At 34.5% G+C, this 26,305-nt stretch overlaps 1 protein-coding gene across 2 annotated transcripts in view; it reads right to left on the bottom strand.

The window, feature by feature from the left end:
• Positions 1–6,285: 6,285 nt before the first annotated feature.
• The window catches only part of CBFB (core-binding factor subunit beta), a 53,434-nt gene continuing 33,414 nt past the window's right edge, over positions 6,286–26,305 (bottom strand). Inside the window, exons 5-6 of one of the 2 annotated variants that reach the window (XM_081274030.1) lie at positions 19,092–19,218; positions 6,286–8,496 (exon numbers count right to left, since the gene is read on the bottom strand). In XM_081274030.1, the coding sequence (XP_081130156.1) occupies positions 8,474–8,496; positions 19,092–19,218 (150 nt within the window). In that variant the 3' untranslated portion in view covers positions 6,286–8,473. The remainder of the gene's footprint in view (positions 8,497–19,091; positions 19,219–26,305) is intronic. The other variant, XM_081274029.1, reaches the window with a different exon arrangement.

Here is a 26,305-nt window from a genome sequence, read left to right as displayed (position 1 = left end):
CATCATATGCCATAACAACAGAACTGGATCACTGGGATGTCCAAGAGGGAATTGGCTAAATAAACCCAGATGAGTACAAGAAGATACTTTTAAAAAGTGAAATGCTCTATTAATTGATGTGGAAGGAATTCCAAGAGAAAAAAAAAACACATATTTTCTCTGTAAAAACAAAAGAAACATTAGCTATGTCAATAAGAAAGAACATTTCAGGAAATTGTTTTCAAACAAACATTTCAAAAAATTGTCAATGCCCATATGGGAACAGGAAACGGGGATCAGGGGATCCTTATTTACACTCACCATGGCAAGTTTTAATAACACATGTCTAGGAAAGGTTAGTTGGGCAGCTGGACTAAATAGCTTGAGAAGAGAACCTGGAAAAAAATGGCAAAGAATAGTCTTAGTCAATTTAAAAAGTATCTGAATTGAACTTAAATCCAACCAGATTGGAAATAGTAGATCTATTTAAAACTCTAGGAGGGCCAGGTGCAGTGCCACAAGTCTGTAATCATAACTACTTAGCAGGCTGAGGCAGGAGGATTGCAAGTTTGGGGTCAGCCTGGGTAACTTAGCAATACCACCTCAAAGTAAAAGATAAAAAGAGCTGGGGATGTAGCTCAGTGGTAGAGTACCACTGGGTTTAGTCCCTGGTACTGCAAAAATTTTAAAATAAATTTAAAAACACTTAAAAGGTCTTATTTCTAGTGAAAAAAAAAGGGGGAGTAGGTTCTGAATTGGGATGGGGTAGGCCAGATAGCCTTATATATACAAGACAAAGAGAAAGTCACAAGCCTCTACATAACAAAATGAGAATTATTTTTCAGTTTGGTAAACCAAATAACAGGAAAAACAAAGTAGAGGAAGCTCCTAAGAAATCCCCTGTTGGGATAATAGGGAGGTAGGATTATGTGAACATTAGCCAATAACAAGTTTATCTTTGCTTATTTAAGTGGGATGCACCAGGTTTTTGTAAGGTGAGTCTGACAGCTTTGGGATGATGGTACCAGGAAGCCATAATCCAGGGCCCAATACATCAAGTAGAAGCAGATGCTTCAGGTAAGTAGGCCAACTCAGAATGTTTCCAATGGCTGTTCTTTCAAACTAAAGGTGGGGATGTTCAGAAATATTAAAGTGGCTGATGAAGAATGTATTCAGGAAGACAAGTGATCATAGTAGCAGTTCAAACCAGACTTACAGGGACAGCCTCAGGACACAGCACAGTAATTAACAGCTCATGGACTGAAAAACAGAATCCCAGTTCTGTCACTTAATAATTCTGTGTCTTAGCCAAATTACTTCTCCATGCCTTAGGTTTCATTATCTGTAAAATGATCATAACTACCCTCAGAGATTTGTTAGATCTGCTCTTATAAAAGTGTTTACAGATAAATGCTTTGTGTGTAACTGAAAATTTAAAAAAAAAGACTTGATGGAATCTATTGGCAGAATTTTAGATTGGGTATGGAAGATGAGGGAGAATGTGAGTCAAAAGTAAAGATATAGTTTTCCAGTTTGAGTAGCGAGATGGGTAGTGGTGTTGCTCAGAAAAGTGGCTTGGGGGAGCTGGGGAAAAGTGGCTGGGGGAGAGGCTGCAAGGATGCCATTCCTTTTAGTACATAGTACAACAGTCAAATGTGATAATTTGAAGGCAAGAAATGTAGCAAGCTTGAGCTGGGGTTGTGGCTCAGTGGTAGAGTACTTGCCTAGCATGTGTGAGGCACTGGGTTCAATTCTCAGCACCAAATATAAGTAAATAAATGAAATAAAGGTCATCAACAACTAAAAAAGCTTTTTTAAAAAATGTAACAAGCTTGAAAGCCTTACCAAGAACACCCCCCTCTCAGGGTACAGGATCCTTGAATGGTCTCTCCATGATGTTTCATAGTTAACAGACCAGTCATTTTTTTTTTTTTTTTAGTTGTAGTTGGACACAATACCTTGCCCCACTTTTTTCTTTTTGAAGTGTATCCTGCATTTTTCCTGTCCTTATTCTCCCGCTATATATTAGCTCCTGTATATTAGCTTGGTAGAAGTCATATAATGAGATTCTAGAATTCTTATTCAATGTGACTACTGGGGACTTGTCTCTCATAAGTATATTTTTCTTGAAAAGAGTAAGGTCCTGTGTTCCTTCAACCCTGTCACTGCTAGGGATTGAATCTAGGCTCTTGAACATGCTGGGCAAGTACTCTACTATTGAATTACATCCCCAGCCCCAAATACTTAATCATTGAAATAGGAATTCATGGTAACTATTAGTTATTCATAAATATTGACTCCCTTCTGGGCAAAAAGTAGGCCTGCAGTTCCATGCAGAGCTTAAGCTGGGTGTGGTTGTGTCTAGCTTGGTCCATTGAAAACAGAGGACATGTGTCAATTTCAGGTGAGTTTCCAAAACCAGTACTTCTTTCATGACACTATTTTCTTGGTTCTCTCACAATGGCTGTCCATGTTCCAGTACTGCTGTCAGCCTAGGTGAACGACTGATTTAATTCATCACATAAAGGATAATTCTTTTTTTTTTTTTTTTTGGTACTAGGGATTGAACCCAGGGGCACTTAACCTTTGAGCCACATCCCCAGCACTTATTTTTGAGACAGGGTAGCTTAGGAACTCGATAAGTTGCCAAGGCTGGCTTTGAATTTGCAATCCTCCTGATTCAGTCTCCCAAGCTGCTGGGATTACAGATGTGCACCACTGAGCCCAGCACATAAAGGATAAATCTTTTAAATCAATTAAAAATATTTTTTGTGTGTGTTTTAAGGCAATACAACCAGCCTGTTCTGACTATAAGAGAAATGAAGAAATCTAAAAATTCTGTTCCCTATACTTTTCCTCTCAGCTCTGAAATGTCTCCAAGCCCACTAGGCTAACCTTAAGTCTCCCTACCAGGTCAACTTATGGTCAGGTGCAATAAAGTTATTGCTTCTAGCCTTCTCTTTAATCAACCAAAATGGATTTTCTCAATTGCCCATTCCATCAAGCTTATAACCCCTCTGTGGCTTCTGGTTCACCCTTAGCAATGATCCCAATGCTTTCATATGGCTAGTAAAGCCAGTTCAGCACTACTTGTGACTTCTACCCTGGTCTCTGCTAACCCTTTTGGATTCATTTCACTACTGCAACCCCTTCAAATTCCATGTCGTGATCATATTCTGATGCTGTTTCTCAAACTGGCTGGTTTCCTATAATTCTTGTGTCAACTTTCTCAGCTGTTGTGTCTGCCACCCTTCAGATCTCACATATTTCCTCAGGAAAGCATTCCCTCCCCACCCACCCCCACCCAGACCATCATAGATATACTCTAACAGGTGACACTTCCAATATAACTTAAAAGGTTCCTACTGCTTTGGATCAGTTTTGGGGCCAGACTGTAGCTTCTCTGAGGAGCACCAACCGTGTTTATTTTGGGCAATGGATAGTATTAATTCCCTTAAATGATCCTAGGAGATAAAAATTCATATTTTAATTTTTTTAACAATTGAGCCTCAACATTTTCCATTATAATTTTTTCCTTCCATTTTAATGATCCATGTACTTACCCACTTATAAGATTTTCTTTAGGATTATCTAGTAGTCACATTAAAATGAAAAAAATTTAAATAATGTATTTAACTCAATGTATCAAATACCAATATTACCCAGTACATTAAAAATAATTTTAATATGTAGTCAAAATTAAAAACTAGTGAGATTATTTTCTCTTTTATATACTAAGTCTTTGATATCTGATATTTTATAATAACAGTACATCACAACTTGGGCACTAAATTTGCAAAGGTTGAAGTGAAATGTAGTTTCCCTAAAACAATAAGTTTTAACAGAAAAATACTTTCTTATTAATGATAGATGGACATCTTTATTATTTTTTAATATATTTTTAGTTATAATTGGACACAATACTTTTTATTTATTTATTTTTATGTGGTACTGAGGATCAAACCCAGTGCCTTGCATGTGCTAGGCAAGTGCTCTACCACTGAGCCAAGAACCCCAGCCCACCACCTCAATTTTTACATTAAAGTTTAACAAACAGTAAATTCAGTTCTTCAATTGTATTAGATATATTTCATGTGCTCAATAGCCACCATACCATACCAGAAGTGTGGATATATATTATCTCCTATAATCAAAAATTTTCCTCTTTATATTACTCATATTTCCCTAAACTTTCTGAAACCCGAATAAGGCGCATATATATATATTTTTTTTTAACTGGGAATTGAACCCTGGTGTACTTAACCACTGAGTCACATCCCCAGCCCATTTTATATTTTGACACAGGACCTCACTAAGTTGCTGAAGCTGACTTTGAACTCGCCATTCTCCTGCCTCAGTATCCTGAACCACTGGGACTGCTAAGGACAATAATAACTGAGTCACTTGTTTTGAAGTATCCTATATGTAAACATACAAAGCTGCAATTTCCATCATTGATCCCATCCAACATTTGAACTCTGGAACATTTTTGAAATGCCATGAATTATGGTGGTGAAGCAAGAAAAGGAGCTGATGGAATCTAAGGGAAATCATTCTCTGAAATCTACCTCTAAAAGATTATAACATTACGTTTAAAAAATGTTTTGAAGATTAAAACACCAAAGTTGTCTTGTAAATTACTTGTGTGTGTGTATATATGTGTATGGTAATATGGCTATGGTGGTTTAAAAAAACATGTCCACAAATTCTTTGACATCTCCCCCTTCAGGAGATGCTTAATGCTCCTCCCCTTTGAGTGTGGGCCAGATATAGTGACTCAATTTTAATGAGAACCTAGGGAAGTCTAAGATTAAGTTATTTAGAAGACTGGTTTTCATATTGGACAAATGATGTCTTGGTTCATTTGCCCTAGGGGAAGCCTATTGCCATATTATGAACTGCGACATGGAGAGACTCACATGGCAAGGAATTGAAGGTTTCTGCCTTAACTCTTAGTAAGGAGCCAAATTATTTGTCTACCAGACTGCCAGAAACTGAGGGCAGTCAATTACCACATCAGTAAGGATGGAAGAGGATTTTTTAACCAGTTAAGCATTCAGATGACTGTGGCCTGGGTTAACTCTAACCTGAGACCCAAAACCAGAACTACTGAACTTAGCTACTTCTAGATTGCTGACCTGCAAAACTGAGATAATCAATATTTGCTTTCATCTGCCAAATTTTGGGGTAATGTGTTATTCATATTCACATGCAGCAATGGATTAGAGCTTATAGTTTGAAAAGCTCCCCATTGCCAAATGAAGCATAAATTAAGTAAGGTATTTGTCACAAAGCAACCCAAAATAAGCATATCCTAATACCTGTTTCTACAAGTGATATACTAACTAAAATCATGGTGTTACTACTCAGTTTTTTAAATTAAGCCTCAGAATATGAATCCTACTTGTTGGAATTTCCTTAATGTTTTGATTCAGCATTTAAAGGTACTTTGTTTATTTGCAGTAAATCTGATAAATAAGTAAATGTGTTCATTATTGATCAAGTGAAAGTCACATTTCTAAAGCAAAAGGCTTATTTTTATAGTTTAAGAAAATACAAGTCCTAAGAATGTATGATATAATGCCAACACAATAAAAATCAGTGTACATTCCTAAAACTAGCAAGATAGTACTAATCTGTGTGTATTATTATTATTATTTTAATATTTATTTTTTAGTTATTGGCAGACACAACATCTTTGTTTTTGTATGTGGTGCTGAGGATTGAACCCGGGCCGCACACATGCCAGGAGAGCACGCTACTGCTTGAGCCACAACCCCAGCCCCTGTGTGTATTATTTTTAATATTCCCCTCAAGGGTCACTGCTTTATAGTTATACCTCATAGGAAGGGCAAAACCATGATATACATTTCATTTGAAATCACTTCATTTATTTTTATTTTATTTTTTGCAATATTGAAGAATGAACCCAGGAGTGCTCTAGTGTTGAGCTACATCCCAGCACTTTTTATTTATTTTGAGACAGTATGGCTAAGTTGCCCAGGCTGGTCTTGTACTTGAGATCCTCCTGCCTCAGTCTCCCAAGGTGCTGGGATTACAGGTGTGTGCCACCACACCCAGCCTTACCTCTACAATTTAAAAGCTGTTATTTCTGGCACAGAGGGGAAAAAGGGAGTTGGTGGGGAAATCTTCTTTGGAATTAGAAGAAATGACCACTAGATGTCACTGTTGCTTTTTTAAAAATCAATAAGTCAAAAAGCAGGATCAAACAATAGAATCAATTTTCATGTCATAACTAACTCTGGGATAGAAATGATCAGATTATGTCAATAAAGAGCCAAGACATATTTTTCACTACACATAAGTTTATTGTGAAAGTAAAACATGTAACACACAGAATGGCTAATGGTGGCATAAGCAAGCTGGTAGCTTAAGGCAAGTTTTGATGGAGATGAATTTAGAAAAGCTGATACAATGATGTAATTTTGCTTAAATATGGATTATGAAAACATATCAAATTGCATCAATAACTTAAAAAAAGAAGTTTTCAAGGCCTGCACTACTGGAGAAAAAGGGCTTATAATCTTAATGCCAGCATTAAGACAGACAGAAGCAACACAGTACTAAACGACACGGGGAAATCCAGTATTTACAGAAGAATGGCAACAGGAACATTTATTTATTAACATTTGATCTTATACTGGTGGACTAAAAGCCCTTAGCTGGAAGCAATAGAGAAAAATGTACCATCATCATGTTATTAAAAAAATATTAAGTGCAGAAGTCAAAAACCAAGGAGCTCTGTGATAAAGTAACTTAAAACACCACTGTAAGGATCACTTAAAAGGCGATTCCCTCAGGGGAAAATTAGGGCACTGAGTGTGTAAACATGTGAGCTGCACAACACCAAATACCAACCAAATTCATTCATAGTACTTAGTTACACAAGATCAGCATGGTTTTTTATGATGTATTATTGTTTATAACAATTTAAACACACTCCTTACCATGCATGACTTCAAATATATAACAAATATTTTTTATTCTGATACAGGATATCTGTTTATGAATTAAAAGACCTATATACATCGAAAATCACACCTCCTTCATCAATCAAGTATATTTATATGCTTTTTAAATGCAATGACCTTATTCAGATTTCATTTTCTGAATTATGTGTCAGTTTTTCTACTCTTCAAAATAATGCCATTTTGTTATGATAAAATACATTTTTGCAAAAATTCAGAAATGTATTAACATTTAATGAACATGACCATGAAAAGTATTTGTAAGTTTGTGCCAAATGACTCAGCACTTTCTTCCAGTCTTGTATTAAAAAAAAAAGTTGCACCCAATTTGACAGTAAGCCTATTTAAAAAATATTCTTAACTATTCATCTCAAAAGGTGCTAATAATAGTCCTTTTGCAAAATACCATACATAATTGTGAATGTTTTCCCCCAGAATAAAGAAAATGTATCCTCTGCACAGATGAACATTTTCTAAGACTAATCTTTCATTACCCAGTATTGTTTTTACAAAAGCATGCACTATAAAACACACAAAAGCAGCTATCTTAAACATGATTTTAATACAATATTACCTTTGTAGCTGATTCATCACTGTCTCCAGTTTAATATGTTGTTACATACATAAAGAAGCTCCAGTATCCCTTTTGATTGATTAAAAAAAAAAATCCCTGAATAAAACAGAAGCCAGCCTGTGACTTCTTTAGGCATTTCAGTAGAATGTTATCATCTATGGAGAATATCTCCACCCAAACTCATGATTACAAAGCAGAATCTAAAACACACCTGGGGCAGATTACAGAGTTAATAAAAATTTAATTTTTTTATGTTTAAAAAGGAAAGAAAGGGTGCTCATTATTAGCATTTAAAAGGATACTGCAACTTTAACTGTAAACTTTGTGGTAAAAGGCTGTGGCAGACAGTTCTATGCTACTAGGTTTTTAGCTTGTAAATAATGCAAATGTATCAACAGTTTTTAAATGCAATAGATAATAAAAACAAAAGGAAATGCAGGAAAAAAAATCAAGACTGCCTATTTAAAAAGAAACTGTAACCAACACATCTAAAAGTATTAAAAAAAAAGCAACTGATTAAAGAAAGCCCTCTGGATTAAAAACTTAAATTTGTTTTAAAATGACATGAACTTTAAATTAGAATGGAGGAAAAAAGAGCTTTACAAATTGATAGTTTCAACTGAATTAAAATAATGCCAACAAGGTAAGCTTGCATAGAAAAAAATTTCAAATTATTACTGGCTACATGCTTTAAAAATTAGAAATGTAGGTATTGTAATCATAGTGCAAAACCATGGCAGTTTGTGATGTCTTTTACTGCCTTAGGTTTGAGAAATAGACCATAGTACCTCCAGTTATCACAGTTTCTGGTCTTATAATGAATTATTTCTGCCAACTAGAAGCAATGTGTATGTAAAGATGGGCAGCACATTTGCTGTGCTATTATTAACGAAGTTTGAGATCATCACCACCACCTAAATTGGAACCAGGACTAGGGTCTTGTTGTCTTCTTGCCTGAAATGACAAAATTGTAATTTGGGGTTAGAAAGTGGTTTAAAATCAAAATGCCAGATATATAAAATATGACATATAAAATATAAGCCAGTTACTTATAAGAAAATTTCCCAAAAAACTTTTCAACCAGTATCTGGCAAAAGAACAATTAAAATTACATACAACATATTTTGCTAAATCTCTTTAAAAGTCAAGAGTAAAGACCATTTTATTTTCAAAAGAGTATTATCAGAAATATGTACTATGAATAAAAGAATAAAGAATCTGTTTAAGTTCAGGAACTAGAGGGTTTAACTAACGTATCAGCACAGCCAATAACCTTAGAAACAAACTTTTCCTTTTAGCAATAGTTGACATTTATTGAGCACTAACTATATGCGAGGCCCTGTTGAGTACTCTCCATGAAAGAACTAATTTAATCCCTTCTGTCAATGGTAAGACATATGTGCTATTATTTCCCCCCATTTCACAGATAAAGAAATGGAGTCACAGAAAAGTAAATGGTCTATTGATTACACAACTGTAAAATATAACAATCCCATCTCTGAAGTAAATTTTAGAGATCTCTACCTTAAGAAATAAAAATTCAGAATTACTATGAATAAAATTTGTCTCATAAGTAAAAATGAAAATCTGGTATGCTTATAATACCCAGAAATATCTTTATAAAACATTTAACAATCAAGAGGCTTGACAATTATAAACACTGAGGATTTCAAGGTTCACTGCAGAATGAATGAACACCCTATTTAAACCATCTATGGCAAACTGCCTAATAGAGAACATTTATAAATGTCACTATGCATGACACACACTGTAATATATAACATAGTGCTCCTTTTATCTACATGCAACCTTTTATTTCAGTCTCTTTCACAAATTCTAATGGGAGTTTTTCTACAAGCTTTCTTGAGTGCTTCCAAATGCTGGCCAAGTACAAATATCTATTTGTATACAGAAGTTGGTTCCTCCAATACAAGTTTTCCTATGGTAGATAATGGCAACACCATTTTACTGTTAAACTCCTAACATGTCTTTCTTTCATACCCAAGAGTGAATCCTTTTTTGTTTGTTTGTTTTCTAAATACTGGGGACTGAAACCAGGGGCATTCTACTACAGAGCTACATATATCCTCAGTCATTTTATAAGTTTTTTTTGAGAGATTCTCACTAACCTACTGAAGTTGGCCTTTAATTTGTGATCTTCCTGCCTCAGCCTCAGCATGTGTCACTATGGTAGGCCCCAAAAGTGTATTGTGATGGCTCTACCTTTAAACATATCCATAACCTAACCACTTATGACCCTCTTTAACATTCTCACCCTAGTCAAAGTCACCATCATGTTTCACCCGGATATTTTTTTCTCAGACAACTGTTATAAACTAATCCAGCAGCTGAGGCTATCTGCAACTACCTGTATAATATCTTTACCTAAATGGAACTGTATATTAATACCAACTAATTCTCCATTGTCTGTGTCATTTTTGAAAATTTTAAGATCTAAAACAGTTATTTTATTAGAGAAGAAACATCTTTGACCTTCAAAACAAGATCTCAATAAATCACATTTGTACTGTAAGATCAAGTTTGTTGCTTTTATTTTTAGGCACTGGGAACTGAACCCAGAGCCTTGTGTATGCTGAGCATACATCTACCACTGAGCTATACCCCCAGCTCTGAGATCAAGTTTTGTCAGAAGCTCCAGCTGTGTCATCTTTTAAGAGGGTTTTGTTATTTAAACAAAAATGACAGCCTCTTTATTTACTTTCGAACAAAATCCAACACTCACATCTTTGATTTTCCTTAAAATTTGATGTATTCCTCTAGCAGATTTTAACTATTTTTTGTTAGCAGACCCACAATGACTAAATATTAGCACATTCTTTTCAATTAAATACTTAAAGTTATGGAGCACAATCCCAGACTAAAAGAGCTATGGATGCATATGCCTCAAAAAACCAATTATGTTCCATACAGAATCAATGCTATGTATAAGGACAGATCAATTCTGCAGAATCAGAGATGGTGATATAAGCATCTGGTTTCAGTCAATGAAGGTTAGAAAGGGGCTGAGCAATGAAGAAACACCGAGAAAAATCAATCCTAATCACGTATTTATAAATCACTACTAACCTACCAATAATACTTTGGGAAAAGAATAGTTCAGCTTTTGTCTTGGGTAAGAGTAATTTTCAAATTATATTAATAATAACTGGATGACTCCAAACGAGCGACAAGGAACAGTCCCCAGCAGTTAGAGGTTTCTCTACTGGTCATGGCTACACAGAAATAGCCATATATATATATATATATATATATATATATATATATATATTTTACACTATCATATTTTTTATAAAAACATGACCTTAGGCATATTTCTTACCCTCTCTTCATTTCTATTCTCACATTTCTTAGCCTCAGTTCTTCAAAAACAGAGATTCACTAAGGTGCAATGGACCACACCCGTAATCTCAGCAGCTCAGGAGGCGCAGAAAAGAGGTTCACAAGTTCAAGGCCAGACTCAGCAACTTAGTGAGACCCTTTCTTAAAATAAAAAGAAAGGGGCTGGGGATGTGGCTCAAGTGGTAACATGCTCGCCTGGCATGAGTGGGGCGCTGGGTTTGATCTTCAGCACCACATAAAAATAAAATAAAGATGTTGTGTCCACTGAAAACTGAAAAATAAATAGTAAAACATTCTCTCTCTCTCTCTCTTTAAAAAAATAAAAGAAAAAGAAAAAGAAAATAGGTAGCTGGGGGTTGGGGCTCAGTGGCACAGTGCTTGTGAGGCACTACATTCAATCCTCAGCTCCACATTAAAAAAATAAATAAAAAAATAAAGATATTGTGTCCATGTATAACTAAATAAATATAAACAACAACAACAACAAATACCAAATAGGGATAGGGATGTAGCTCAGTCATAAAGCACCAATAGGTTCAAATCCCAGTATGGAGGGGTAAAAATAAAAAGAATCAAGTGTACAGCAAAAATTAAAATGTATAGCACCTAGCACACAGTATACACCTGTGCTGTCATTGTTAAAATTCCTCATCACTTCCCAATTTACCTATGTGAACTTTTAAAATAACATTCTAAATGCTTAGAACAAACACATCCTGCAGATAGAGTAATTTTTATAAACTAAGTTGTAAAAGAAAACATTTATCCTTCCTATGATAAAAGCAAATCAAAACTAGAAGAACACACCTCTTCCTTCTTCCTACCTCAATTATTTCTTCCACTTCTCATTCTCAGTCTTTCTTATTCTCAGTTCACGCTCATTTGCATTTTCCCAAAACATGTCCCAAGAAAGCCCAGTATAGATATATTCTGATGTTGATGTTTTTCTTACATAAGAGTGAGTATGTGTAGAGTTAATTGATTTGAAAAGCAAAGTCTTGGGAATTTAAAGTAAATAAAGGCTGAAAATTTTTTTTCTTGGACCACACAGAAAACATGCAAAACACAAATACAAAACCCACATAAAGTGTTTTACGTTTTTCTATTTCCAAATAGTCTGCACATAAAATTATTCTATGATTTGCTGAGTTGTATTAAAACTCCTTATAGAACATAATTATTTACCCATTCTCTGACATTAAAAACAACCATTTATTTGCTAACACTTTATAATTTAACCCAATGAAAGCATTTTCTAGATAATGATAATTTCAGCACCCTGTCACCTTGGAGCTAATCAACTGCCAACAGTGCAACATAACATTTTAGGTCAAGAGTTCAATCAAGCTGAAGGTAGTCTCTCGAAACAGTATACAAGCTGCCATCAAACAGACAAGAGAGGCATCTAATTAATCTATGATTAAAGCACTAGGTTTGTCTCAGTACTATTAACCTTCTTCTTCCTTCACAAAAACCAAAAAAAGAAAAGGCACTGGGCTACTTCTATATATAGACACCAATGGGGAACACTAAAGAATAGTAATGTCTAAGGTTATTTTTCCTTTTAAATTGTCTTTAATAAAGTACAGAAAATGACAAATTAAGTATATAACAATGAATTTGCAAAGTGAACATAGCCCACATAACTAACACCCAGATCAAGAACTATATGGTGGGGGGTAGTGGCTAGGAAAAAATAGTTACTTTGGATTAGGAAGGAGAGAGTGAAGGGAGGGGATATGGGGATGGTAAGGACAGTAGAATGAATTGGACATTATTACCCCATGTGCATATATGATTACACGACTGGTGTGATTCTCCATCATGTACAATGAGAAGTTATACTCCATTTATGTATGATGTGTCAAATGTATTCTACTAATTAGAACAAAAATTTTTTTAAAACCCCAACTATGGTGCTGGGGATATAGCTCAGTTGGTAGAGTGCTTGCCTTGCATGCATAAGGCCTTGGGTTTGATCCCTAGTACCATAAAACAAACAAACAAAACCCAAACTATATGTTTCCAGAAGGTATCCCTTCCTAGTCACTGCTCAACCCTGGAGTAACAGCTAACTCAGTCCCCCAAAGAACCAAGAAAAAATTAAAATTTTTGGTTGTTTCAAAAAACAAACTCACTGACCAACCAAACCAAACCAAACCAACCATGAGTATCAAAACAGCTTGGCAAAATGATATCTTTGAGTTTCATAGTCTGAAGTTAGGATATGCCTACTTTTACTGCTACTGAAGATATGTTTGGAGTCATAAGCATAGAAAGGTGGGTGAAGGGGTGAAGACACTACTTTTCACTAAGCCGCCATTCTAAGCACCCAGGTACTGAACTAGCAACAATTGTTGAGGTAGGTTTCATAAATGAGGCTGAAGGAATAGCAACTTTCCCAATGTCAGTCACATGGCAAAATAGTAAAGTTAGCAACCCATTGCAAACCTTATGTTTATTCTACCACATCAAAGGCCCTCAAGTTACCTCTGCCACCTACAGGGTTCCTTAAAAAACTCCAGGAACCCCAAAGGAAGATCAGAATAACCCTTACCTCTGCTTCATCCAGAGTTATGACCCTTTTATCTATTTAATAAAATGGGGCTCTGTATAAAATTTCACATATATTCCTTTTAAAAATATACACAGGCTGGGCACAGTGGCACACACCTGTAATCCCAGCAGCTCGAGAGGCCGAGGCAGGAGGACAACATGTTGAAACCCAGCCTTATCAACTCAGTAAGGCCCTAAGCAACTCAGTGACATCCTGTCTCTAAATAAAATACAAAAGAGCTAGGGATGTGGCTCAGTGGTTGAGTGCCTCTGAGTTCAATACCTGGTTCAGGACAACAACAACATCAACAAAACAGAATGGTTTCACATTAAAAAAAATAGCCTATATGCCAGTTTACAGACAGAATATTTAAGAATCTTCTGTTTTTCATTATTATGTGTTAATATTAAGAACAAATGTTCTTTTTTTTTCCGTAAACAGCCAATAGATGCACATGATATAAAATTTATAAAGTACAAAGAATATATAATGAAAAGTGATAACCCTCTCACTTTTGCCCTCAGATACCTGGTTCCACCCTCCACAGCGTACAAGTTTCTCTGTCTCTTTCTTTCTATACCAGGGATTAAATGCAGGGGGGCTTAACCACTGAGTCACATCCTCAGCATTTTTTTTGATTTTCAGACAGGGTCTCACTAAGTTGTTTAGGACCTTCTAAATGGTTTTGAATTTATAATCCTCCTGAAGCAGGATTATGTGTGTGTACCATGCCTGGCTACAGTATCACTATGTATCCTACTACAGTACAACTATGCATATTCAAACAAATATATTCCTTTTAAAAATATCCACAGGGTAAGATATTATATGCAGTATGTTGTATCTTTTGCACATCATTTTATTGCACACCAGTGATTTGGGAAAGGTTATTAAAATATGTTTCTTCATTCCACCATCCAAATTAATAATAATCTGCCATTACCTCTGAAAGGTGAAGAAGATACTATACTACTGAAATAATATTTTCCTTAAAACCTAGAAAAAGAAAATGCTAATTCCACCAGGACTGGTGATTAGAAAACTTTCCATTTTATCATCCGTAAAGTTTTGAAACATGCCAATGGAATTTAATAACTGATTTTTAGGTTAAAAGACACTGGTGGAAATCCAAACCCTGAACCATCAACCACTTGGAGTTCTGCTTTGCACTATTAAAACCTTAACTTTACACATACATTATGCTCATGAGCTGCACCATTACAAGTTTAACATGACAGGGCTGTAGGTCTCAGAAGTTATTCAAACAGTGGCAGACATCCTTAAACCTCTGTGTTGCCAGAATATTAGGCTTCCAAAGACCATTTACTAAGTTACTGCCACCCAGGAGTTACCAGTGTTCTCTGGTCCTTGTCTCCAGTCAGCCATCAGGACCACCCACTAGAACCAATATTATTCTTTTCTGCCTCAGCCTTTTCTATTCCAGGCAAAATGGTTTTTAACCTCTCCTGGCAGATTTTGCTTTTTCAGCCTAATCATCTTTATGGGTGGTGTGGAAATTAATTTCCCACTGCTAGGCTGTATTTGTGGAGACCTCCTAGTTAGAAAACTATGGTTTAAGTCCTCACATTTTCTTCTACTAACCAACTATTTGAAAGTGAGCAAGTCAATTAATTTTTCTGAGAGTCCTGCATTCATCAATTATAGTAAGAATGATAAATAAGGTGATACTTTAATCCCTAAAGATGTTTAATTACAGGAGAAAAACATTTTTCTCCACCGTTCTTTTAGGAAAAAGAAGATAAACTGCAAGAATATAAGCTGACCTTAAGAAGTGTTTATGAGGGGCTGGGGCTGGGGCTCAGTGGTAGAGCACTTGCCTGGCATGTGTGAGGCTCTGGGTTCGATTATCAGCACCAAATGTAAATAAATAAAAATAAAGGTCTGTCAACGACTAAAAAAAAAATTAATAAAAGAGAAGTGTTTATGAGGGGCTAGGGATGGGGCTCAGTGGTGGAATGCTTGCCAAGTATGTACAAGGCTCTCAGTACAATCCCCAGCACCACCAAAAAAAAAAAAAAAAAAAAAAAAAAAAAAAAAAAAAAAGTTTATGGATAAAATAGCAAGAAAGAAAGAAATGAAGAAAACATATACATACAAAGTACCAAAAGGCATGCAAACCTCAAACCTCCCTACAGTGCATACTCTGGAGACAGATTCCAGCCCAATCTCCTAGATGACAGCTCTCTACAAGAACTGATGTTTCACATTACTGCTGTAAGGAACTATAAGATCTAAATCATTGATGAAAATTTAACTGTTTTCTCTATGCTCTAGTCATAATGCAGAGAAAGTGCCCTGAAACACTTAAGAGAACTAAAAGGATGTTCTTGCTAGCCAGATAATTCAATTAACTGGAACCAGCACTGTGGTAGAGCTTTTAGCACTGAAGAAGTACTTTAGAGCTATTATTTACTGTAGGCATACACATACCAAGAACCACACTAAGTGCTTTACAAGCATTTTTCTATTTAATTCTCACAACAATTTCTATGAGAAAACTGGGCCTTAAGAGAGACTGGCAAGTGATGGAGCAGAAATGTAAATGAGGTCTGACTACAAAGCCTATGCTCACAGTCACTGACCAAAAAAAAAAAAAAAAAAAATTAATAAAAACAATTTCAGCAACAAATTACTTGGCTCCTCTGTTAACAGTTTTTGTTCACAGACACAGATAAGCTCCAAGAAGAGAATCAAACATTTTTTCAAGTAACAATATTATAAATTAGAAAAACCAAACAAGTTAAAAACTTCCAAAATAATTGTTTTATTAATTATCAAATAGTTATTCTTCAAATACATTAATTTAAGGTCATGGTAGCTGGTTCCAGAAAGACTGACCATGCTCTGACTTAGTAAGCTCCCTTATTCCTTCATGCCTTTGCAGATAGTGCTCCTCCTGTCTGGAAAGCTTTCCCCAGTCTGTCCAACTGGCAAACCCAAACTCTTCCTTTAAATCCCTGCAAGTGTATTCTCCGTTGAATCTTCCAAGCAAAAGCCAACTTAAATGTTCCTCCTTCCTTTACACTGTTGCAGTCCCCTTTGAACCCACCATTATATATGCAGGCTGCTAAAGGACACAATTATCTGTTTACACACTAATTTTTCCCACAAGAATGATACTCAAGGACAGAAGCCCTGCATTTTTAACCTATGTATTTCCAGTTCCTAATGCAGAATCCAGCACAACACAGTTGGGGCTCATTACTTTATTATTTATTTAACTAATTTATATAAACCAACAAATTATAAATATTTAAAATATTTGCACCATTAATATGTATCATAACTTTATCCCACAAACATTCCTACAATTCTAGTTCTCAGGCAGGATAGGACTTTTCTGAAGATGTTCATTTAACAACTAAACACAATGTAAAAACACTGGTGAATAAATGTGAGGAACACAAAAATTAGGGGCTCTATCTATGGAATCTCAATTAAGTGGAGGTCAGACATATTTATAATTGTTTCAACATACTATCCATAAGAATACTAACAGAAATAAGCAGTGCTATGTTTTCCACTAACTACAAACTTGAAGATGAATAAGAACAGTCATAGATAACATTTAAGCTGTGCTTTGATAAATGGTAGACAAGTATATTCTACATCTAGTTGCAAATAGCATAAGCAAAAAGGGTAAGTGTAAGACAACAAATACATATCATACATTAAAAACTTAATTTTACAAATAAAAAATAAAAAAGGTAGCATGGAAGTTTGTAAAATCTTAGGAGAAAACAAGTATGTCACATATATCCTTCCTGTTTTCTTTTCCGAGCTAAAAAAAAGGTATTCTTGGGAACATCCCTAGTTGTTATCAGTTCATTAGACAAATAAATTCACTTACAAAGGACTATCAATCGTTAAAAGATGCTGAATCTATTTCATACACTAACCACTGAATAGGTTTTATTTTTAAATTTATTCTAAGCAGATATATTATAACACCACACAAAAGGACATAGTAACAATAACAGCTGCTGACATCTAGTCAGTGCCACATGCTCTACAAGTGCTTTCCCATGTATTTACTTGTTTAATCTTCACAATAACCCTAGAAGAGAGGCTCATTATAACCCTGTTTTATATATGAGTAACATAGTCACAGAAAGGTGAAGTTATTAGTCCAATGTGACAAAGTAAGTGGTACAACTAGATTCAGAACTCAGTTTGGCTCTGGTCTAGGCTCTTAACACTATCTTTGTAAACATGCACATATGTGTGCATGCGCACATACACACTTTTACATTAAATGATATTGTATATATAATTTTGCGCTTTGAAAAAAAACTTATAAATTTTCTGTATTATGTAACACTGATTTTAAAACTTTAAAAAATGTGGTAAAAATGCATAACATAAAATTTACCATCTTAACCATTTTTGAGCACTCAGTTCAGTAGTGACACTGTAGTATGTTTCATCTCTAGAACAGATTGATCTTACAAAACTGAAACTCTATACCCATTTAATAGTCATTCCCCATTTCTCCTGGTAACCACCATGTACCTTCTGTAATTATAAATTTGATTCCCTTAGGTACAAAACATTTGTTTTTCATGGCTGGAAATTATTCTATTTAGTTGATATACTATAATTAAATTTTAATAAAGAGATTACCATATTTGATAAAATGAATGCTTTAATAGACCTAATTAAAAATGAACACATGCTGGGCTGGGACACTGGGTTTGATCCTCAGCATCACAAAATAAACAAATAAAATAAAGGTATTACAAAGGTACTGTGTCCATGCTAACTCTATTTCTTCTTGTAGGAAATGTTCATGTTGATACTAAGTTTATAAACTGGAAGAATGACAGATATTAACCTCCGAGAACATTTTTAAAACACACTAGTTCTTATTTTTATTTTGTTCAAATATATTTTTAAAGAATTTTTAGTACTCAACCATTTATGTATTCTTTTAATTCTTATAATTGAGATCTGCTTAAAGCAGGCTCCAATTTTATATAGGAAAAAAAAAATATGTCCATGCCAACAAAGATACTAAACTTTAAAACTGCATAACACACTTTCCTGTATTTTATTCTGTAATAAAAAAATGTTGAGAAGTAGTTTCTTAATTCTATGAGTAGTTTGAAAATTATTAAATTTGCTGGGCGTGGTGGCATATACCTATAATTCCAATAACTTCGGAGGTAGAGACAAGAGAATTACAAGTTCAAGGCCAGCCTCAGCAACTTATTGAGGCCCTAGGCAACATAGTGAGACCACGTCTCAATATAAAAAATAAAAGGGCTGGGGAATATAGCTCCATGATAAACTGCTGTAGGGTTAAATCCCCAGTAACCCCAAAATAATAATGTTCTATGTTAACATTGCTAATTTTTACAAATAATCTCAAAAATATTTAGATTGATGAATTAAGAGGAAAATATACCTTTTTGTAATAAATAATTTTTATGAAAAACAATAAATGAGGAATTCACATACAACCTTAAAATTAGAATACGTTTATAGCAATTTCATTTAACAAATAGAATAAGCAAGTACAATTTTTAAAATGAAAGTAAAAATTAAAGCATTAAAAAATATTATACACATATATCACAAATAGCCTGAGAGTTTTGGGGAAAGTACTAACCAGTTACTGCCAGCAGCTGTGAAACTCTCACCTCCATTTCCTCCCGATGTGACCTGTCTCTATCTTCAAATTCACGTGTCCTTCTCCGAGCCTCTTCAAAGGCCTGTTGTGCTAATGCATCCTCCTGCTGTCAGAATATATGTGAAATAACTATTTTAATTTATAATAAATTTTTTAAATTTGGGGATGTTTTATTTTTTGAAGGAAACAAAAAGCAAAGTACTTCTCAAGATATCAATACCAAAATAAATAAATAAATAAATAAATTTTGGGGGTACTTTTAAGAGAAAAATTCAGTATAGTATATTTTCATGTTTTGTAATACATTCTGGAAATAGTAGTCATGTTTAATTATATTCAAACAATTGAAAACCCCTTCCCTTTTTTTCCCTTCATTTTTCTTACTCATCAAAATGAAATTCCTGTCAATATTTAAATCATAGAAGTACAAGGAAAAAAAAAAGAGATAAATATTTCTCATTTGAAATAAGGCCCTAACTATGACACAAAAGCCAGAAAAAAATATATATATACATATAAAATCTGACTATAAAATGCCAGAAACTTCCAGAAAACAAAAACCAAATATATTTCTAAGGAAAATTATCAATAAAAAATAACATATAATATAGCATCCTAATTTTTTCCCAGTGACTAAAGATCGACGCATGAAAAAATCCAGATATTTCAAACTCATTTTGTCATAAAAAGGCACTTTATAAACTTTCTCCTTTATTCTTCTTTAGTCTCAGCTGGTAGCACCATTCATTCAATTCAACTAGGAATCTGAGCCATCTTTAATTCTTCATCCTCTTCTAGTTTCCACAGAGACAATTAACCATCACCATTGAGTCCTACATTTTTGGAATCTTTAATTTCCTTTCTATTATTAAAAGAATTTTAAAAAAATGTTGATGGACCTTTATTTTATTCATTTATTTATTTGCAGTGCTGAGAATCGAACCCAGTGCCTCACACATACTAGGCAAGTGCTCCACCACTGAGCCACAACTCCAGCCTGAATCTCCTTTCTATTCTTACAAACATTTCCCTCATTTGGGAAACTAAAAGCCCTTAGCTGGATTACTGCAAAGGTATTCTAAATGATCTATTCTGTTTCTATTCTGTTACTCCAACCACTCACCACAGACACCAGTGCACATCTTCTAAGGCACAACCTGACCACACAATACCTTCTAACTTAAAAAACAAACAAACAAAATCCCTCACTGTACATACAGCACAGGATCTTCAACCTTGTAGTCATATACTTTTGAAGATGTATTAGGATTTTCAATGGTAAACCTGAAGAAACTAAAAGAACCAAAACAATATCAAAAGCCATCAATACTGACTTTCCTAGAATCTTTGCGATGAGGGGTGGCCATGTATTTTGTTTCTAGTCAATGAGATCATAAGCTCAAGTCACCTAATGTGGCTTCCAAGCAAGTTATTTAGGAGACATTTCACCATCCCTTCTTGGGAATTGATGTAATTCTCACAGATGCAGCAGCTACCTGTGCAAACATAATAAAGAGGATGTAGTCACTTGGACTCTGGAGCCTCTGATAGTATAAGTGCCATACCAGACCTGGACTGAGCCCTTCTGGATACCTTACTCTACATCCTTTGTCATTGTTAGCAGGGTTTAAAAAAAAAAACAAACTTATAATTTTCAATGACACAATGTCTACCTATTAACTTAAACAGAATTGAAGAAATGTGATCAAATTCCCATTCTTGGAACTGAGAATACAGCTCAGTGGTAGAGCACTTGCCTAGCATGCAAGAAGCCCTGGGTTATATCTCCAGGACTGAATAAAAAATGTTATGATGCTCTTACTATCTTTAGGACCCAGGACAAGGTATTTTCTACCGTAAATTCATATGTAAAGTGAGCAGAGAAATATTGTACAACAATGTTTTTGTAAAGATTAGATAACACATAAGTGCCTAAGCAATTATCTGACAGCACTGTGTTAGAATTATTTTACAAACATTAATGTATGTAAAATTCACACATTTTATTAAACATTACACATACCTATTGTACGCTCAGAATGTACTATACAAGCCAGAGGTACTTGCAAAACAATGCTGTCCCAGTTCCCTGAAGGCTTTTTATTATTTATTAGGCATCAACTGAACATATTTGCTGATGATCCTTCTGTTCTGTGCATTTACTTGTTCATTTTTTCATTTATTCTACAAATATTTTTTGAGCCTTTATTATGCCCAACTCACTATGCTTGGTGCTATAGATATAATGTAAGAGAACAAGCTCTTCATGGAGCTTCTGATCCAGTGGGGCAGGTGGAAAATAAAATTAAATTAGCAATTCAATATAAAATTATCAACTGCAATTAAGTGCAGTAGAGGAAAATTAGAGGATAAAATGAGTATATAACATGATATGTGATTTGAGTCCTTAAAAACGTTATTAGCCATTAATATGTATTCTAGCAATGGTCATGGATTTTTTGTTGTTGTTGTTAAAAGAATAAAAAGTATTACTAATTTTTGCAGTAAAAAAGCCAGCTAAGGAAGGATAGTAGAATGAATTGGACATCATTATCCTATGTGCACATATGATTACATGACTTGAGTAACTCTATATCATGTACAACCAGAAAACGAGAAATTTTACTCCATTTATGTATGAAGTGTCAAAATGCATTCTACTGTCAAGTATAACTAATTAGAACAACAACAACAAACATAAAGCTAGGAGAGATTTAGTAGCCCTCTATTTTCTAGTTCTAACCTGTTTTGGTCTGATTAGTGACAAGTGAGATGTATGTGCAATGAACAGAATCCACATTTTAACAAATGGTAAAATCAGAAAGATTGGCAATTACTAGTGTCATCCTGATCTTGTACAAGAAACAACTCCCTTTCAAGGATAGCCCTTGCTGATAAAACTACCTGCTCCCTTATGACGTAAACTAATGGCTAGGAACAACTAACTTTATCTAGCTTCAGGTGATGCTGGGAGGGGTTTCCAGTATTCAAGTCCCCACTAGCTTCCTGTTTTAAAGCCAGTTATTCCATGATTTATACCACAACCAGCACAGAGTAGCCAGGTGGAGTAAACATAAAATAAAGTTGGGTGTCTGGAAAATTCATATGGGAAGTAAAAATTCAGCCTTTCTGTTATAGAGCACATATAGAATATTCTGACCACTTTTGCTGCAGTGATTTTTACCTTTATTGTATTATCTAAATCTACAAATGTATTTATTTACAATTTGGTAACACTTTTTCTGCAGCAAAGAACTTAAAAAATGGAATTTCACACTTAATGAAAAATTAATCACATTTGTTTCCAAAAAAGTTGATAAACCTATACATATGTGCTATGCTGTGGGGGACAGAATGATATCACTTCTCAGATGAAAACTAGAAGAAAAAAATCTGCTGAAGAAGCATCAGTATCTACTTTAAAGGCAACAATTTAACATATGCAGCTGCAAATGGTACATTTAATCAATCACTCTGCAGAACATAACTTCATTTAAATCAAATGACTCTTCCAAGTTAATTTTATCCACATTCTTGTACACATACAAAAAAAGCAAAGCTGTTCATATGTTGGCTTAATAGGAAAATCTTATAGCTCAAGGACACCAGTTTTGCATTAGTGTCATCTGGTGTTTGAAACAGAAAGTCTGTTAATTCCAATAATGGATTTATTTTTCTAACCCAATCATGGGGAGAAAACAAAAAATTTTTCAAAGTTTGTGATTATGAAAGTAAAACCATTTAAAAAGTATAATAATGAAGGTGAGATTATTGGCTCCTATGTTGATAATATAAATATGAAGGTTGGTAGACCTAAAGGAAAATAACATTTTCAGTGAATTAAAAAAAAACCACAAAATAGAAATTTACTAGGAACTTGTTTTGTTACACATGTAATTCATCACTGCATTCAAAGAAATGAGACACTCTGCTGACAATTGTACTTTATAGTTTTAGAATTTACAAGTATCTATACACACTCATAATAAAAGTAACTGAACTACAGAAGTGTTGTAACAAAGCTGATGCTAAAGAACAAAAACAACAAAGACCTCATTATGAGCACTGGGGATGTAAACTCATGTGCAAGGCCCTGGATTAGATCCCTGGCATTAAAAAAAACCAAAACTTACATGACAGTACACATTATCTTTAGATTTTTAGAAAATTTGAGTCTTTTTTTTTTTATTAGTGACACATGACATTACAATGATCTTGGCAATTCATACATTTGAATCAATTGGGGTATAATTTCTCATTTTTCTGATTGTACAGATTGCAGAATCACACTGGTCATAGAGTCACCTATATACATACAGCAATCATAATGTCTATTCTATTCTGGAAAATTTGAGTCTTTAAAGAACCACTCTGAAACCAATGTAGTTTCTACAATGGCAATGATTTTTTATTTTTTTCTTGGGGGGGGTGTGGAGGAATATTTACTGGTGATGTACAAAAATTTTCTGTTTTTTACATTTTTAGAGAACTGCATTATTGGAAACCAAGCATGTAAATAAAAAACATACTGACATTTATATCTACAAAATAATTAAAATTAAAATAACTAAAAATACCAAAATGCAATCATTAAACAGTAAGGAACTACATTTTAGTGAGAAAATACTTTTATTGTAGAAAACAACCCAATATAAAAATAGACAAAAGGCTGGCACAATGGTAAATGCCTGTAATCCCAGCCACTTGGGAGACTAAAGCAGGAGTATCACAATTTCATGGCCAGCCTGGGTAACTTAGCAAGATCTCGTCTCAAAATAAAATAAAAGGGGGGGGGGCAGGGTTTGTAGCTAGTAGTAAAATGCCCCTAGGTTTAATCCCCAATACTACAACAATAACAACAAACCAAAAGAGACAAAAGACTTTTAGCCAGTACTTTACAAATAAGGCTATACAAATGAAGGATACTCAACTTTATTAAATCGTCAGAGAAATGATTATTGAAACCATAAGAAGATACTAGCATACATCCATCAGAATGATTAAAATGAAACGGACTGATAATACCAAACGCTGGTAAGGATGTAGAGCAGTAAAAGATGTGCTGGTTAGGTAACACTGGCACAAAGTTTAGAAAAATGGCAGTTAATATTAAGGTTACCACTATGGAAATCGGTATGGAATTTCCTCAAAAGACTAGGCATGGAACCACCATATGACCCAGATGTTGGGTATTTATCCTAAAGAATTAAAAGTAGTAGTGCCCCTAAATTGCTAGGATTACAAGCATGCACCACTCCGCTCACTTGGTATTTATCTTGAAGAATTAAAAGTCATCCTACTACAGTGATACAGGCATACCCATGGTTATAGCTGCACAATTCACACCAGGCTAGTGTCCTTCAATGAATAAATGAATAAAAAAATGTGGTATATACACAATGGAGTTTTATTCAACCATAAAGAAAAATGAAATTATGTCATTTGCAGGAAAATGGAACTAGAGACCATTATGTTAAGTGAAAAAAGCCAGAATCAATAGGCCAAGGGTTGTATGTTTTCTCTCATGTGGAAGCTAGAGAGGAAAAAGGTAAACAAAGGTATTAAGAGGGAGGATGGGGATCTCATGAAAATCAAAAGGAGATCAGTAGAGGAAAGGGACCAGGGGAGGTAGGGAGAAAGGGAAGATGTGCTGAGGAGTGATATTGGCCAAATTTATTGTTATATTGTGTGCATGTACAAATATGTAACAACAAATCCCATCAGTATGTACAACTATAGTGTACCAATTAAAAAATGTGGGGAAAAAAAGAAAAATTAAGGTTGCACATATGATCTAGCAGTTCTATGCCAGGCATGTATACAATAGTAAAAAATATACAGACCTCTCCAGAGGAGAGAATATTTGAAACAACATATATTAGGATATTTTAAACAACATTATCAGTAATAGCCCAAATGACCATTAACAGTAAAATTTGTAAAGTGCATGATCATACAAAGAAATACACGGAGAATGAAAAACTACAACATACTAACACAGATTAATTTCACGAATATATTGAGGGTTAGAAAACAGTGAATATTTTATGAATCCATCTATATAAATGGACAAAACTAACTGCTGTTAAACATGAGTATGCGGGAGGCTGAGTGAGGCCGGAGGATTGAGAGTTTAAAAGTCAGGCTTACCAACTCAGCAAGGCCCTAAGCAACTCAGTGAGACCATTTCTAAATAAAAAATTAAGAGAGCTGGGGATGTGGCTCAATGGTGGTTAAGTGCCCTTGGGTTCAATCCATGGTACAAAGGAAAAAAAAAAAAGTGAGTACTGTTATGTACTCTGTGCACATGCAAGGGGGTGTGGTTTTAATTAACTGGAATGGAACAGGAGGTTGCACTGCAGTCACTTTCATGTTTGTTTATTTTTTTTTAAATATATATTTTGGTTGTAGATGGACACAATACTTTATATACCTTTATGTGGTGCTGAGGATTAAATCCAGTGCCTCAGGTGTTAGGCAAGCACTCTATCACTGAGCTATAACCCCATCCCTGTATTTGTCTTTTTTTGTTGTTGTTGTTGTTATATTAACAGAAATATAACTGATTGTGTACTGACGTTGTATTATATCCAACACCTTGTAACATCCATATTAATTTTTCTAATGGTTTATAGATTGTTTTGGATATACTAGGTACATGTATATTTTGCAAATAAAGATAGCTTTAAGTCTTCCTCTTATATCTATTCTTTTTGGGAAGAACCTTTTCATACAGCACTTTTTTTTTTTTTTTTTGGTACCAGGGATTGAACTCAGGGGCACTTGACCAATTGAGCCACATCCCTAGCACTTTTTAAATATTTTATTCAGAGACAGGGTCTCAACTGAGTTGCTTTGCACTGTGCTTTTGCTGAAGCTGGCCTCAAATGTGCAATCTCCTGCCTCAGACCCCCAAATTGCTAGGATTACAAGCATGTACCACTATGCTAAGCTTGTTGTCATTTTTTTACACAACTCAGGGCATAACCAAAGATGTCAAGGATCCAAATTTATTAATTAAAACATTATAGGCACCTTTATTTTAAAAAATGAAATAAGGCATTAAGTTGACATGGTGACATGTGCTTATAATCTCAACTACTTAGGAGGTGGAGGCAGGAAGATTGCAAGTTTGAAGCCTGCCTCAGCAAAGTAGTGAGACCCTGTTTCAAAACAATAAATAAAAGGGACTG

Source organism: Spermophilus citellus (genome assembly GCF_964194105.1).
Source record: "Spermophilus citellus genome assembly, chromosome: 18".
NCBI classification, from domain to species: Eukaryota; Metazoa; Chordata; class Mammalia; order Rodentia; family Sciuridae; genus Spermophilus; species Spermophilus citellus.
This window is presented reverse-complemented; position numbering and strand designations above follow the sequence as displayed.